The sequence below is a fragment of the Apteryx mantelli genome, chromosome 19 (assembly GCF_036417845.1).
Source record: "Apteryx mantelli isolate bAptMan1 chromosome 19, bAptMan1.hap1, whole genome shotgun sequence".
Lineage (NCBI taxonomy): Eukaryota > Metazoa > Chordata > Aves > Apterygiformes > Apterygidae > Apteryx > Apteryx mantelli.
Window position 1 is genome coordinate 12,916,612 of NC_089996.1, and position 17,621 is coordinate 12,934,232.

At 40.6% G+C, this 17,621-nt stretch overlaps 1 protein-coding gene across 1 annotated transcript; it reads right to left on the reverse strand.

Annotated features, from left to right (window-relative positions):
• Nucleotides 1–3,466: 3,466 nt before the first annotated feature.
• Nucleotides 3,467–15,277, reverse strand: UTP6 (UTP6 small subunit processome component). The gene is made up of 19 exons (XM_067308614.1): nucleotides 15,116–15,277; nucleotides 14,931–15,015; nucleotides 14,288–14,329; nucleotides 14,112–14,204; nucleotides 13,408–13,455; nucleotides 12,532–12,595; nucleotides 11,849–11,967; nucleotides 11,231–11,308; nucleotides 10,650–10,731; nucleotides 9,351–9,432; nucleotides 8,572–8,753; nucleotides 7,648–7,727; nucleotides 6,880–6,957; nucleotides 6,532–6,711; nucleotides 5,722–5,802; nucleotides 4,800–4,909; nucleotides 4,646–4,712; nucleotides 4,262–4,334; nucleotides 3,467–3,729 (listed from the first exon to the last, which is right to left on the reverse strand). Exons 1-19 carry the CDS (start codon nucleotides 15,205–15,207, stop codon nucleotides 3,572–3,574), a joined length of 1,794 nt encoding a protein of 597 aa, XP_067164715.1. The 5' UTR covers nucleotides 15,208–15,277; the 3' UTR covers nucleotides 3,467–3,571.
• Nucleotides 15,278–17,621: the final 2,344 nt, after the last annotated feature.

The following is a 17,621-nucleotide window of genomic DNA, read 5'->3' on the forward strand; positions in this document are numbered from 1 at the left end:
TGCTGAGGCCGCGCAGCCGCGGCGTCGCGCGGGAAGCGGCGTCCTCCGCCATGGCGCCGGCGCTTTTGAGCCCGGCACGAGCCGGCCCCGTAATAGCTCCCGCTGCCGGCAGCGCCGCGTCGAGCTGTGCCCCGTCACGCAGACGGAAGGGGCAGAGAATTATTAAATTTACCACAGAAAATTATTAAATTTACCACCGAATTATTAGTTTTACCACAGAAAATTATTAAATTTACCACGGAATATTATTTACCACTGAATTATTAAATTTACCACAGAATTACTAATTTTACTACAGAAAATCATTAAATTTACCACGGAATTATTAACTTTACCACAGAAAATTATTAAATTTACCACCAAATTATTAATTTTACCATAGAAAATTATTAACTTTACCACAGCATTATTAAATTTACCATAGAATTACTAATTTTACTACAGATAATTATTGAATTTATCACTACATCTCTATAAGCGGTAGAAGAGGAAAATGAGGCAACGGGAAGGGCTGCCTTGGAAAAACCGACCACGCTCGCTCAAAGTAGTTTCTGTTTCTCCCCATTTAGGCTAATTATTGATATTTCCATTGCACAGACCTTTCCAGTGACTCCAGGATTCTGGATCATAGAATCTTTTGCTAAATGTTGAGGATTCATTTGAACTGGATTAAAATTAAGTATCTTCACTAACTTTGACTGAAGTCACATTTTGCTAGCAGAAAGGGAAACAAAAATACAGACAAGTGCTGCGTTGGCCGATGCTCACCCGCTGACAGCCAGGACTGACCTTACTCTGACACACGCTGTCAAATCAAATTCCGATTATGCCCTTCAGGGCAACTAAACTCATGATCTTTCATGTCTTGTACAAGCATCTTAGAGCCACACAAGATGCAGCTGAGCACCCACCACGTTCAACTCAAAACTCGGTCCTGAAAGACCTAAAAATCACAAGGCTTATGTATGCAAGGCTTCAGCAGGCAGGAGCTGTAAAAAGGGCCATGTGCTTGAATAATTACTATTTTTTTCGTGAATGAGAGGAACAAGCCCAGCCTGAGCCGTCCCTACACTTAACGCATCAGTCAGCAACGGAGGGAGGCTCTGGCTGACACTGCTGCTGGATCTGAACTTCGCCTTGGAGCAGCTTAATTAATACTGATGCTCAGTTGTTACTCAACTTGTTAAGTAAATGCTTCTGAGCCTTTCATAGATTAATATATAATCCCGTGCAGTTGGCAAACTGAAGCACGAGCAGTACTGGAAGGCCACTTCTATGACCATCATGATCAATAGCCTAAGGGTGGCCCCTTTCAGAAAAGTAATAGCGTAACAGCATCCTGCAAAGCTGAATGAACCAGGCAACACACTAACGCTACTTTAGGGCGCTTCAGCAGACACGGCAGCTTATAAAAAATAAGTTTCATTGCTATCAGAAACAGCCATCTTGTAAAGTTTGACAGTATTTTTTATTTGTTCTGTTCTATTCTGTAACTCTGCTTAGGCACGCAGCACTATTTATGCTATGAATAAAAGGAAATAACGACTGTCTAAGAGCAGAAACAAGCAATTAACAATAGGAGAAAGAGGGTGGTGGAATACACAAGTATTAGCAGTAAGAACATTCATCAAATTGTAAATAAACTACTAATACCTCCCCAGGCTCCCTGAATTTTTATCTTGCCAAAAGATAGCAATCTCCCAGAGGCTTCATGATAGAAGCATGCTTAGAAAAAAGCATTAAAACAGAGATTAAGCACCACTACAGAACAGATCTGGTAGCTGCTCCATGAACAGAAGGCATCAGGGAAATAAACATGCTTTTAGGAAATGCATATAGCTCAAAGGTGCTGTAGGTTGTGGAAATTAGTGGCAAAGTTCTGTACAGTACCAGAGCAGGTAATGGAAAAGGTAGAGCCACGAAGGGCCCTAATAAATTTTAAATTTTCAAAATTACAAACAATTCTTTAACAGCCAATTCTTCCATCAGTAGACATCAAGGAGTCTGTGCTCTTTAAAAAAAGTGACACTATTTGTAGTTGGGGAAACTGAGGAACAGAGTGAAATGCGTTTTTGGGGTCACCAAACATGCCACTACCAGTTCCAGACCACAAGTCTCAACCTTTACTCCAGGCCTGTTATGCTAACCTTGCTTTCTGAAATGGTGATATTTTTGTGTTTTGCTGGATTTTCTTTAAAAGCTTTGCAATAAAATAAAAGCTTTTTTGTTGTACTGAAGAAGCAAGACGAGATTCAGGAAAGGGAGTAACATAATAAAGGACAAACCCTGTTGTTCTAAGAGGAGTGAATACTGGGGGGAATACATAATGCCAGACATGAGACAGCTGAAAACCACCGGGGAGATGGAAGATGGCCTGAATAAAAGCTTGGGAAAGGCAAAAGAGCACGTACTTCAGCTGTCATGGAAATAGCGAGCTGAACAGGCTGTTGCTCCAAACCTTGTTTACAATTCACCAAAAGTTACTGGAATTCATTGCCTGAGGAGTTGCAGGTTCTACTTGTGTGAGAAATCTAAACAAAATATTTTTCTGTACTAAAATGTCATTAAGGAGCAAATCACTTTAATCTTGAGAGAGATTAATGGTTGAAAAACATGTATCTACTATTCAGAAGGAAAGCCCTCCTTTCTGAATCAAGGTCCTTATGTCAAAAACTGGCACTCTAAGACTATCTCCTTGAAAAAAATCACACCACGTAGACACTGAGAATTACACAAAGGAACTATTGCTGTAAGTTCCTATACTTTTCCTAGGCATCCTCTGTTGGCTATTGTTAGAAAAGAGAGACTGAGCTAATGGTCTGATGATAGCGGTTATGTTATTTTAAACAGTTTGACATAGGAAAATGTAGCTCTGCAAACAACCAAAGACAGGACTGTCTCTGAAGAACCGTTATCCATTTTTTTCAGGGTTTGAGGACATAAGGCTCAAGTGTAGGTCAGAACTTTCTACTGTGACATCAGGGACATTTGTGATAGATCTCAGCTCACCTCTACCTTTCACAGTAGCTCTCAGAATTACAGGTTTTAGGATACAAACACAAACTGCAGTAGTTCTTTTTGTTTTTAAAGAGAGGATTACAGGTGACTTCAAGGTTAAGAAACAAGAAATAAATAGCATTATCATTTTACAGATTCTTTTTCCATTGTTCCATTTTTCATTACTGAACTTAGAGGACATACCAAGAGGTGTGGCTTCTCTTTTTTTTTTTTTTTTTTTTTTGGGGGGGGGGGTTGCACTTACATGCTGTAATATTAGCTTTCCAGAGTGTAAAAGCTGATGCATTATGACAATGAAGAGTTTACTCTCATAATTCTCAGTAGAGAACACCCTCAGAGCTGCCTTTGCTTTCTCTTTTAACTGTGCACTCGAACCTGCCATTGGCAGAGGCACCCCCCCTAACAACTGCAATAGGGCAGATTACATTCATGCACGTGTGAAAAAAAATCAAGAAAGTATATTTTAATATGATCCAGGAACATAATTACCCTTATACAAAGAGGTTAAAAAAAATTCTCCACTGTCATGTTGTAATTGGTTATTTACAGTTTTTCATAAGTGTCCAGTTTGCAATAAAGTGTATTTGGAAACAAAGTTTTCCACCAGTTCTCCCTGCAACATCTTCATAGCTCGCCAGTGAATGCTGCCACAGTTTTCTGGTTTGCCTTGGGGATGATTTAGCTCCTCTTTAATATAATCCAGCCAGAGATCTTTAAAAGAAAACAGAAGTTTCAGTTAGATTTTGAATGGGTATTACATAATAAACATACCGATACTAACTTAGAAATTCTCCTCAAAAAATGTTCCCTATGTTCAATGCAATGAGGTTTACTTGAGGACCCCCCCCTCAAGGTCCAAAAGCTATTCCCAGCTGGGACAGTGATGTCCTAAGAAATAACACAGCTCATCTGCAGTAGCTTCCTATACCAGAAATCTCAATTATGAAAACCTAGTTCCATACTGTTCACAAATCCAGATTAAAGGTTATGTGCATCTCTTATGCCAGCCCGTGTCAAAACCTTATTTGCTAGCAGTTCTGCTGAAGCCATCCTACTGTGACCAAAGATCCTGGAATGAAAGTTCAGGGTCACTGGAGAATGTCATGCACTTAATGGAACAGAAGAAATAAGCTGCACTCTACATGACAGCAATCACAGGGCTAGAAAAAACAGCTACTTTTTCAAATGGATGGAAATAAAAGGGGCAGCACTGAATTAAAAGGAAAAAAAAAAAAACCCTTACCAGAATTTGTGGAACCAAACTCTCGCAAGGCACGTTCATAGTACTCTCTCAAATGAAGCATTTTGCAGGATTCCTAGCAAAGGAAGGTATTAAAAGGCCATTTACTTTGTAATGTGGATCTTGCAGCTTGATTAGACTCTTACAAAGAAAAAAACCCGTCATGGTAATTATACACACACACATACACATTGCCAAGAAGTTCAAAGATTAGTTACCATGGAACTTGGTTTTGTAATACCTGCTATGAATCAACTTTAGAATACAAATACGAACTGATTACAAACTAATTACACTACTCATAAGACCATCATTTTCTATTCAAATCCAAAGTTAGAAAGTGTAGTTTACTAATACAAGGCCCTAATTGGATATTTAACAACTTACTTGCTCCTTTTCTATTTGAATCATCTTCCTGAAGAAGTCAAGTGAAAATGGACGATTTTCATGCAGGCTAGAGTAAAAACATAAATAACTTCAGACTTCGAACCTTATGAACATACATCCTAGAAAAATCAGGTTTCAGGTTTTTATTTGTCACCTGGTAAAGACTCTTTTTACTTTCTTATAACCACCATTCCTGTAGGCCCAGTCAAGGTATTTTTCTTTCATAGTCACAGACTCAGCAGGAGCTGTGGCACGTAAGGATCTCTGTGAGTTAAAAAACACATAAGTTACAATTAAAAGGCAATATGGGAGAAGAAACCAAGCAGTACCTTCTAATTAGACACCTGACATTAAGTGGATCTCATAAGTGAGACAAGGTATTGGACAAAAGCATCCTGAATGATGTCTGAAAAACAGCATTAAGTAATATATCCAATATTTTGCAAATTAAAATATAACCTAACATACATTTCTCTTCCAATATTCCAGACAGCTGGGGTTTGGCATTCCCCTAACATCCTTCATGTAGAGGGTTTCACAGTGCTCTGCAAACATTTGAATTTAAGCTTCCACTGGAAATAAGTGTTTTATGTTGTAAACAGGAAAAAAAAAAATAGGCCAGGCAAAGAAGCAGTGTTTTGCCCTAAGGTATTCACAGAATTTAGAGTGGGATTAAAGTCCAAGTTTCGTTCTTGAGTTTTCTGTAACATGGTTGATGTTTTCATACAGAGATTGGAAAATGCTCTGTGTTCAGACAGACATCTGAAAATAGAACAAAAAAATCCTAGACCGCACTGTTATGATCAAAGTAAAAAAAAAAAGTCCATCAGTAGCTATGTTTGCAAACATCTAGATGTCTCTGAAGCGTGGAAACAATGTTTGTGCTTGTGAGCTTACATCCAACTGATTCTTGGCAACAGTTAGCAATTCACGAAAGTTTTATTTGAAATGCTATGGTACCAACACATCCACGAAAGAACTGCAGTATTTTTACTGCATTTTTTACACGCTCTGCACATACTGTTCCTGTTTACTTTCACACTGTCAGAAAAAGTAAATTTCTATTAGCCAACCACCTGGTAGAGGGCTTCTGTGTCTTCCTTGCTATTTGTGCCTTCACTCCATTCCACCCAGAGGGTCCATAAAGGCAAGGTGTCCTACAAATAAGCAGACAGGGAAATCATATGATTGAAATACAGGTGAGACTCAGACTGATATACAGAAACAAATACTAACGCATTCACCAGGTTCTACCTTACAGCTGCTGTTAAACTGTCCATTAGACAGGGCTGTTAAAAAGCTGACTTTGCATTACACACCGAAATCAATTTTTGTCTCCCTCCTCACTCACAGAATATTACTTAGCTGGACAACTGCTAGAAGTGTTGCCAGGAATGAGATGCACATTCTTTTGCATCACTGAACACCACAGCCCAAAAGTAACTCCTGAGAACAAAGGGGAGGAAAGAAACAATCACCTGATTGTTTCCTCTCCGCACTCCCTCGTATCCAGGGTTTGAAATAGAACAGCACGAGAGCACACAGCTAATCCAAGGCTTGAAATACCACACATGCAACCAATATATCAACACAGTGAAGGAAAGGAAACACGTTTTTCAAGTCAGACACGAAGAATGCCAGCTGACTGCTAGAAGAGCATGCAAAATGTCACCTGTCATTTGGACTTTAAAACTTTGAATTTGAAGTGTATTTGCAGTTCCCTGATGTTCCTGAACACAATGTGCATCTGAAATGCCAAGTTTTTATTTCTGACCTTAAAAATGATTTGGGACTGAGTGCCTTGCAAAAGGAAAAACCCTTCAAATAAATATCAAAGGTTTCCTGTCCAAGACAACTGCATGCAAGTCCATAAAACCAGCACAGACCTTAGATTTCATGTGTTTAAGAGCTTCCTCAAAACACTGGGTCACAGCGTCGCTCTTCAGTTGGATCAGCACCTGCAGCCTCATCTGCCATATTTCCACTGACAGACTGAAACGCTTAGTTGCGGCTTCTGCCACCTCCAAAGCCTTTTCACAGAGGCTGGACTCCAGCAACAGCTGAAGCTAAAAACCAGCAGATACAGGTAGTCACCACAAGAGATCTGTAGTATTTTGATAGAAAACAAGGCCCTGAATACTATATTGCCCACCTTACTATCTACTCAAAACGGTAAAGTTAGGCATGCAAGCAGTGCAGGGCAGTCTCCCAGTCTGTTCTGTGTCAGCTCTTACCCACTGTTTATATAGACCTTCAGGCAGCAAACTGGACTCATGGGCTTTGTTGAACACACTCAATGTCCTCTCCAGCCTCTAGAGCCAAAAGAGAACAAAAAGGAAAGAAAACAAACATTATTGCTGCATACACCAGATCCCAGCATTACAAAAATAAAGTGGATTTCTGTGTCCAAATCTCCCTGAAATTCAGTAACAGTTACGTATCTAATGCTTGAGGTACCTGTATGCATTCCAAGATAAAGGTGAGATTTCAATATCTGAGTTACACTTCTCCCTTAAATAGCAAAAAAACCCACAGAGCAATGTTCTCTGATTGGAGTAAAGGGGACAAAACTGCACAGGATTCATAATTAATTAATTCAGTCAGTCACACCCAAGCATAGATGCATAAGAAAGGTGCCCACATGCCAGCACCAAACTCTGCTCAGTCTTATTTACATGAGTCATTTTAACTCATCCCTCCTTTTGAACAAGCCCAGGTTTACAGGACTATCAGTGAACATTAATAAGTTTGGCCTCTTAAGAACTTCCATCCCAGGTAGGCATTTACTTGTCAGCAAAGTACTGTGACCGAGTTATTCATGTTCATGCGAGGCCACAGGAAAGCTGATTCCTCAGATGGAGACTAAATGATTTTTAATGACAATCACAGGTTAACATTTCAGATGAAGCACTTCAAAACATACTTGCTCTTTGTTTGAAAGATTACAGAAGTCAGTAAAAATAGGGATGCTTTGTTACTATGATTTCCTAATGAGTATTTACCTTTTGCTTTAACTCTTCACTGTTGGTTTTCCTGTTATATCTCTCCAGGCAAAAAGTGATATAGCATTTCCACATGTCCTCTGCAGGATCAAAGGCATAATATCAAACTTTATAGAATCACAACAGTAAGCATAAATATTTGTCTTCAAGGCAAGGAAGGAAGGGAATGCAAGCTAAGTATTAATGCCAACTTTGTATTAAAATGTTATAGCGTAGAAGAGTTCCCCACACTCATAACGCTAACATTTAAAAATGGCTCCCCAGTATATGCTGCAGCCAGTAACTCCTCTGAAGGGCATCAAGCTCTTAGTTCAGTTGAGCACTTCGGCACGTGTTGTCACAATTAACATTCAGTGCATCCTCTGCCTGTAGTTTTCAGTGGACCTGTATGAGCGAGGACACTCACAGGCAGTGGAGAAAAACCTTTGTCTGCCTGACTTCAAAGGCTCCATGGCAGCAAGTTTGAGTCCACTCTACAGACAGTCTTGACAGCCTCTGTTGAGAGTAAGGATGATGCCAGGTGTTGACATTGGATATCCATTCCACTGGCAACTAAAGAACATTGCTTGCTTACAGATAAGTTTGAGTTTTACAAGTTTCCTTTATTGAGGCAATTTTCTCTATTTACAGTTCCCAAACCTGCACTGATCTTACTAGCTGTGTGCCTCTACTCTCCTCATGGGTTAAGTCACATCAGTAAAAACAAGCAACCAAAACCACTTTCAGTTAAGCAACTGCTTCAAAAGCATAATTCCACTGGAATATAATCCATAAAATAGATCCCAGAAAGGTAGCTTCTACAAACTATTTGCCTTCTCTTAGATATGGGAGAGCTTGCCAAAATCTGCTTCAAAATTTTTACAGTAAGCTGTATGCAAAAATGCCAGGAAAACCTGATGTTAAAATGCAAGCAGAGCATCTCACCTGTGGGGACTGCTGTCACAGCCTCCTCAAACACTGCACAGCACCGTTCCTCTCTCTGAGTCATTTCAGATACTTTCATCTGTTTTGTAGTATGTTCCGTGGACTGCAGGGACCCCAGCTCTAGCTCACGACGGGCCATGTAGTCCCATGTAAGAGGGTCATCAGCATACTTGGCCTGCAAACTGATACACCATGACTGTAACACCACTGAACTGCTGTTGACCTTTTGCAAGTATGCTTAGAAGGGCTGTTACATAGGTGCCATGTACAGAGATGCTTAATTTCTAAGCAATCAAATGCCAGAGAAAAAACATTTTACCTTTCCACAAAGGAAAGACAAAATATTGGCCTGATTTTTCTCCCCTCCCCCCCCCTTTTTAATTATGGTATATTCTCTAGTAATGGCTTGAAATAGACTGGCAGCTTTCCTCTAAAGAGTAAGCAATTGGGGAAACTAAAGATACAAAAGAACAACCAACAAGTTAACTAAGAAATTCCACACTTTCTGCAGATAAGTTACTGAAAATTTAAGTGCTATAATAATTCAGTGACAATTGAGTTTTATCTACATTTTCTTAGCAGGTTGTCAAAGCCTATTCTGAAGTTAGATACAAGTATCCTTTACCAAACAGCATGCTTTCCTCTCATGTTTTATTTTCTTTAAAGGATTTCCCATATGACTTAACATTCAATTCCCCTAGAGGAACCACCCTTAGTCATTAACCTGTCAATCTTTATAAATTAGGGAAGTGGAGTGTGTTTATTAAAAAAATCCTCACCTTTCAAGAATTTCTTTTTGCAAGTCTTGTGTAAAATCAAAGAGCTTTGCAATAGAAAGCACAGCCAGATGAAATTCAACACCTAGATATCAAGAGGAAAAAAAAGTTATCAATTAGAATTAAAATACTACATCCCACTACACCCTTTCCATTTCAGTATCTTTGAAATCTTTACATTTAAGTGCCTAGATAGATTTTCTTTTCTATAAATCTCAGTGTTCCACCCATATGGTAGGCCATAGAGTTCATTAGCCAGTGCCAAAAAGGGCCATGAGAGGCAGGACGTTCCATACTCCAAAGTGATAAACGAGTCCTGTCCTCTGTTTCCAGATCCTCCCAGCTTGGTTACACTTGCAAATTTAACCAGTACCTTCTCTACTCCTTCATCTGACTCTTTAATGAAAATACAGTATGGCTCCACACCTGGGACAGATCTCTCCAGAGCTTCATGCAGCATATGCCTCCAGTCAGATGGTAAACTATGGAAAACTATTCTAATCAGGATATTCCAATCAATGAATTACCCATCCATCCTGTATCTCCCTACATTATCTTTGAGAATGCCATGTGAGACGATTTGACATAAGAAGTTCTCGGCAAATCCCTATCAGTCATTACTCACTTCCTTATTTTTAGGTACTTACAAATCCTTTGCATGCCTATTCATTCCAGGATTTCTCCAGGAATTTAAGTTATGCCAACTGGTCTGTAATTTCCTTTAACATCCTCTTCTTCCCTTTACTTTTCAGTGTTGATATTACATTTTGCCTTTTGTTGTCTTCCAAAATATTCCCATCTTCTATGCTTTCTCAAAGATAACTGCTATTGATTTTGTAATTATTATAAGCCCAGTTATTTTGAATTAATCTAACCTACTTTGTTGATTATTGTAGTCTGAATTCTTACTTGTCAGTAGGGCTAGCAAATCAGTTGTGATCAAATGTTCAGTAGACAACACAGTAAGGAAGGCGTATAATTCTAAACTGCCCTCCCACCCCACTTTTTTATTTTTTTTTAAACAAACAGCTCTTGAGACTATAAGCCCAACGCCTATGTCACTTCAGTCCAAAAGCCGTTGTACTGGAAGAGGTGCCTGCCTGCAGAACAATTATGAATTCAGAACAGTCAGCACTATGCGGTCACACTTTGGCATTATTTAGGTTCTACTAAAGGAATGGTATATTTGAGAATGCATCTTTGTGTTTACATTGGAACTAGGACTAGCCAAATTAGATACTGGAGACCTGAGGTAAAGGTGATCATTTTCCTACTGAACAAGGACAAGAAGTGTTAAACTACCTTTGATTTTCTGAGTGGCATCCCTGTAAATGATGCGAGCCATCTCCCCGTTAAGAATCTCTTCAGAATAATTGAATTCTCCCTGCGATACCAAGCATAATATTTTTTAAAATTACTTTCCTTTCTCAGCTACCATTTTTGTAAACATGGAAAAAATACCAGAAAAGGATATTAATGTAATATATTAATATTGATAATAAAAATATAAATATATATTTATATATTATAAAAATAATAATAAATAATATCTTTATCTGGTTTGCACAAGTCAAGTAAAATGAAAGAGATAATCAGTTTAACTATTCCCCGCCAGAAATAAGCATTAGCTTTCAAACTTGGGGATATAATGAGACTTTACAAATGATTTCAACACTTCCTAAAGAAAAATTAAAGGCAATGTATAAAGTACTTTAGAGCTGAGCAACAGCCAACATTTGAAAAGCTTAACACAGGCACAGCACGCGAACAACTTTCTCTAAGCTTCTCTCAAATAAACCATTAATACAGATCCCTTGAAGCTATACATTCCGACACGTGATATGCGGGCAGACAGTATCTCTGGGCAAGTTTAGGTGACCTACCAAGTCCATCTTTGCTCGTTCAAATTCTTTCTTTTCCTTCCTCTGTTTTTCAGCATGCATCAGCTCCATTCTGAAATACTGCAAAAGAGAGAATAACATGAAAATACAGGGGAGTAAAGCATAAAACACCTAAGTCCACAAGCATGTGGTAAAACAAGCTCTGTCTGAGGAGGTACAAACCTAATATCCCATGTATGTCTTACAGCCTTGTTTTTTAATGAATTATGTATATACCTATCTGCTCTACATATTTCCCAGAAATTTCCCACATTTAGAAATTTCCATGTTTCAGTCATTCTTTAAACCTTACATGTTCCCTAGCAAAGGCTATGGATACTTATTCTAATCCAGAGAAATTGCAGAGCCCATAGTACTTTAGAGAATTCTGACACATTCATTTATAGACAGTGTAAAACCCTCAATTTGTATACATACAGGACTTGCTAAACAGTTGTTAAGAGCTACCAATACAAAGCACAAAAACTTAAAGAAAAAATCTTTTGACAACATTTCCACACTGATGGAAAAGCAATTTTTGCCAGATTGATCTGAGAAATTTGCTGGATTGATTTGATCTGACTGAAAATAACTGTACATAGAGGAAAACCAGAAACTTACTTCTTGATAAAGTTTTGAACACTCTGGATGGAAGCGCAAAGCACGAAGAAACAAGTGCCTAGCACTTTCTGATGAGAGACGTGCCTCCATTTCCCATTTTGCTGCCATAATCCACAGTGCTGCAACAGAACATACAAATGAGTCCGTTCCAACGTAAAGCAAGTGGCTGGTCACAAAAACCCATTCTGGAAGGTATTGCCCAAGATGCACAAGTTGTTTTTGTTTGATGTACCCCCATCCCAACACATCTGTGAGCTCAGCGATGGGATGGGACTGATGATCTCCTGTGGAGTCCTCGTTAAAGGACTAAAAGCTAAGCAGATCCAGGAAGCTTAGTCTAGCATAGCTACACATACGATGTACAATGACTTCTTCAAAAGCCAAAAAGAAGCCATGAGTATTCAAGACCTTCTACCTCGGAAGCATTTATCCGGTCCTCAGGCTACCTGAAAACCATCATTGAAACCATGTGGACTCCCACTTCACAACACCTTTTGATTGTTCAGCACAGTTCTTGTCAGAGCCCTTCCCTCTGAAGGAGCAGCAAGGCAAATCATAGGAGGAGAAGAGCTTGAATCTAGATCTATAGCTTGAATCAAGATCTATAAGAACTTAAACCAACATTAATCAAACATTACTCAAATTTGAGTCTTTTCTGCAGGACTCACCACTGTTTTACTTACCTGGCTTATTGGGATGAATGGCTAACATGCAGGAAAACACCTTACTAAGCTGATGTTTTGCATTCTGTAAAAGAAAAAAAAAAAGTTTAGTTTTACCTATTCTTGTACTGAACTGAACCACCAGCACCAAAGTTTCATTATGGAAGGTTACAAGCTCCAATGCAGTTGTGACAGAAAAGACTTCTCTACTCCTTTATGTTCAATAGAAAGCTTCTCACATTTGTTTAATACTGACCAGCTTTCAGATGTTACCATGACTGCATTGGGATAGTTAACTTAAATCTTTTCTGAGCTAAAGAGCTAACACAAATCTTGTACGAGTCACAAACCCATAGCCTCACTGACCACTCTGAGGTAGACTACATGTTTTGGTGGCCACATTCTTTACTATGACAAAATCACCTTCTTTAGTACCGTAAGGTCAATGTCTGAACAGTAGGAATGACATGAAAACTGGCACAGAAAAGTTTACAAAGTACAAAATTGCCAGGATTATACCTTTCAGCATAACCACTGTAAGAAATACTTGGAACAAAATCACAAGTCACAGATAGATGATCCATGCATTCCAGGGAAGCAATAGCCAATAGTATGATCCTCACAAACCAAACAATACTCCAGATTCAATGCAATCAGCCCCACCTTTGCCACCTGCAAGCAGCAAATTTGATACTAACTCATTCCGAGTCAAATTCTGCACTTATTTACATCACTGAAAATCTCAGGCAGCTCCAATAATACCATCAAAACTATTCCAATACTGTATTATGACATAGTAAAATTTATTCTGTCTTGTAACACTAGTTGCAGGTGCTGGACTGATTGTCATTTCAGGATCATCTTGAATCAGGCAAGATTCGTATTCTGAAAACTCACCCACTGCTTGCAAAATGCAACATGCGACAACCACAGCTGGACGTCTTCCTGTTGGAAACGCAAGGGGAAAGAGAATTAACCTTATAATAAGGCAAGCACAGAATCAGTTTTGCACATTGACAAGCAAAGAATATGCACTTGGTCTGACCAGAAAAAAACATGCAGATAGAAGTAATTTTGATTCTCAAATTCCCTTTCTTTCAGATCTTCCAGTTCCTGCAAAATGTCCAAAGGAAGCTAGCCCTCCATCTACAAGATACACCCTCACAGTCTCTGCAGCCAAATTTGTGTCGTACAGAGCTCATTGTGATGATTCCTTAGGCACCCATTTAGGTACTAGCACCGGATGTTTCAAGACAATCTTTTCCTAAGGCAGATGAAAGCTCTTTTTATTCTAAGTTTCCAGATTTTGGAAGCTGGCAGACCAAACTCACATGGAAGTACATGGCTCAAGACAGACAAGTAGTAATGACTTGGAAAGGACAAAATATTGTTTCTGTACAAAAAACATTTATCTGATATGAATGATCTACTTCTAGGCTACTACTAACTGTATGACCTAACTTCTACTTAACTTTTCAATTACATTGTCCTATAGCACTACAAATATTTTTGGCAATGATATCTGTATTTACTTTTTAAAACACACCATGCCAAAAGAGTATTTTTCAGCCTACTGGTCCAAATGAAGGAAACAGACTTACTTTCCATTTTCCTGTGGCACGTTTGAAGAGGCTATGGACTCTTTGCACAATGGAGTTCTCTATTTCATCCTTCTTAAATGAATAGCCAATACGCTAGGAGAAAAAAATATTAATTACATTGCACTAGAAGGTTTGATGTATGGTATTTTGCATTCTAAGTAGTTCAAAAAACTTACTGCTCTTCTCTTCTTTATTAGTTCCAGCAGATTAATTTCATACTAGAAAAGAAAAAAAGAGTTAAAACCAAATGAGGAAGCATGCAATAGCAAACAAACAAAAAAACAGATCCAGTTTTTATAGCTAATCAGGTGGGCAATAAGAATTACATCCACAAAAATATAACCAAGCTTGAAAGAAAACATAATCAAGTTTGCAGCCAGATAACTATGTTTTGAAAGTTGACTGAAAGTAAGTTCGAGTATTTACACTGCATGTGACATTTCAGACTTCAGCCTCCAGCACCCTATACACATTTTCAGAATTGTAAGGCACAAGCCAAACTTCTACAGAAAAGGAAATTACACTTCATGATAACTTGCACAGCGTGTCAGGAAACAGGGGTCTCCGCATCCCTGAAGAGAGAAGAAAGGGGCAGGAGAGAGTCGGGACAAGAAGACTCGCTTCATCCCAGCGCAGGTGCCAACCCCGGCTATGCTGCGCGCTCGGGGCGCCCGGTCAAGAGCCTCTGCCAAGAAACCATTTATAAGGAGGAGGAGGCTCGAGAAACTGCCCGTTGCCACACAGTTACTACGCACGTAACCTCTACGGGCACCGGACCGCAGGGTGCGCTGACGAGCGCCGCTAACCAGTAAAGCCTACCTGGATGTAATGGATAAAATCCTCCTTCCGCAGGGCTCTGCGCTGTATCTTGTGCTCCAGCGCCGAGGCCTTCCTCAGCACGGCCCTGCCGGAGGGGAGGGGGAGGAGAGCTCAACGTCCCCGCCGCCGCCGCCGCCCCCCGGCCCGGCCCGGCCCGGCCCGGCCGCCCCCCGGCCCGGCCCCACCTGATCTCCCTGCGCGTGAAGAGCCCGACCCGCTCCAGCTGCTCCAGCTCGGGGACGCGGTCCTCCAGCCGCTGCTCGATGCGCTCCGCCATGGCTGCGGCGGCCCCACGCGCCCGCCCGGCCCCGGCCCCGCACTTCCGGGCCGCACTTCCGGGCCGCCCCGCCGCTACGGCGCCCCCTGGCGGCCGCGCCGCGCCCTCCCGCGCGCGGAGCGCTCGCTGCCACCAGCCGGTTAAGGCAGCGCCGGGCACCGTCGCTCAGCTGCGAGGGCAGCGCCGCGCACCTCCAGTGCTCTGCTCTGCTCTGCTCCGCCCCGCCGAGGCGGCTGCTCCGCCGCGGAGGAAGAGGCAGGAGCCGTTTGCCTGACGCTCGCTCCCTCGCCGAGCAAGCGGGCAGGGAAGAGGCAGCAGACGAGCGGCAAGAGGATTTCTGGCTGCACGTTCTCCGTGTTTGTTAGCCGAAAAGGCTGTGAGTTATCTTTGCCTTTTATTATAGTAGCATGGCCTAAAGGAGTGTTACTGAGCCCGGAGCTAGACTCTGAGAAACTGACTTTTGTTAAAATCATACAACAAAAAGCCTAGCAAGAACAATTTAAAAAGTGGATTTGGGGGGGGAGGGCTCTTTTAATTTGATTTTATATATATATATATATTAGGCACAATTCAAAAACAAGAATGAATTCTTAGTGGAAGAGGCGTAGCAACTTTTCACTCTGTCAGGAAATAATGACACTGCTTTCCAAGAAGTGATCGAACAGGAAAGCTACCAGGAAGCGGAGAGGCATCATCCAGTCACAAGACCGAGAAATACAAACTATCAAGTTCAGATCCTGTTGGCCGAGGCACTTCTGAATAGCAGTTGTGTCTCATGCAAAGGGACCACTTACCTTGGAATGACAACAGCAGTTCCACATGCAGGCTGTCCACACTGGAGGTTCCCATGACTTACACTGAACTGCCCCAAGCTACGGTTTTGCACATTACGGTGCTATCAATTCACTTTAATAAATCACAACAGAATCTGCAAAATCCAGCAGCTGCCTCAAAGCAGTTGAGCCATGCCTGCAATAGGAGGAACTTCCTGCCGGGAGGACAGCTGCAGGGGCAGGGGGGGCCAGCACAGCCCTCCCCCCTTGTGAGGCAAAGGTTTCAATCTCTCAAGACCCAAACTGCAGTAAGTACCTGAACTCCCATTGAGTTCAGATTTCAGTAAAGCAGCACAACAGGCTAACCCTTCTCAAAGTGGTGGTGTAAGAATGTTACCGCTCACGTTCATCAGTAACATTAATTATTAATTATTTTGAATGTTTCGAGATTCACCAGCTCAGACTGACCCTGATGATTTTAAATCCGCAGACTTCACTAAAATAGTACTTACTTCAGGAGGACTGCACTTGGCATGAGAAGTGAAGTAATATTACTATACTAAATCTCTAAGCCAGAATGTGGTTGGAATTACTATGCTTGATTGTTTACTCTAGTTTATTTTGTTATTTCTGAATCTGACTGCATGATTTTATATTATAAAAGCATTCTGTATTTACAACTTATCTGTCGTGGTTCACTTAGATCACAACATGTAAATGAGAACAGTACATACAGTGTTGGAGTTCAAAGCTGAAAAGGTAGATGTCAGTCATTACTTGGAAACCTCTGGGAAATTCTCTTTCTGTCTTCTTGCTCTCCTCAGTCTTTAAACATCAAGCATCCCTTTGGTTGAAAAACAGCAATAACTGCAAAGCAGAGACACAGACATAAACAATACAGTCTTCTGAAACTTTATGATTGATCATTCTATCAGCCTGAAAACATTTTCTGTGATCAACACACACTGCTGTACCAACAGCAGTCGGTTAGGAACTTCAACACAGAAAATGCCATCAAACACAAGGTACAGAAGTGTGCCTCCCCTGAGAGGCAGCGGCAACCACCACCTTGAATTGTGCCTCTAAGAGAATTCAGTCACATGCACATATTTACCAACAGGTCTTTGACATATGTGAGAGCTCTTCACATGCTATCCATATAGCGATAACAATATGTGTCCACCAATGCCTCTTAGGGCATTAAATCCCTTGTTAGCACTTGTCAAAGCTCCACAATATCATTTGATAGAAGTATACAGGCACAGCACAAACCACTCCGCAGGACCCATCACTGCGGGACTTCAAAGGAAGAAAGAATGGTGTGCACCAAAACAACAGAATCACCAAGTTTTTAGTTTAGTGGCCTGATATTTTCCTCTCAGAAACACACACACAGTGAGTAATAATGAGATTTACAATGTTGAACTTGTTGATGACCTCACAGGACTATTTACAAATAAACCCCATCACACACAGTTCGAAAACATTTTCTGCTCTCTCAGATATCCCTTGTTTCCTGTAAATGGAACAAGTACAAAAATAAAAAAGCCTCCCCTTTTGTTCCCCAGGCAAAACAATCCTTAGAACAATTAACATTACGGACTGTCAAAAGTGTTCAAACCAAAGTGACAAATGCAGTGA

What these genes read in the sequence shown, in the direction of transcription:
- UTP6 (XM_067308614.1), bottom strand. Translation starts at nt 15,207, where the DNA reads ATGGCGGAGCGCATCGAGCAGCGGCTGGAGGACCGCGTCCCCGAGCTG. An exon ending in ATTTTATCCATTACATCCAG is followed by an intron (nt 14,330 to 14,930) that starts GTAGGCTTTACT and finishes TTTCTTTTCTAG; the next exon opens with TATGAAATTAATCTGCTGGA. An exon ending in TAATAAAGAAGAGAAGAGCA is followed by an intron (nt 14,205 to 14,287) that starts GTAAGTTTTTTG and finishes TTTTTCTCCTAG; the next exon opens with CGTATTGGCTATTCATTTAA.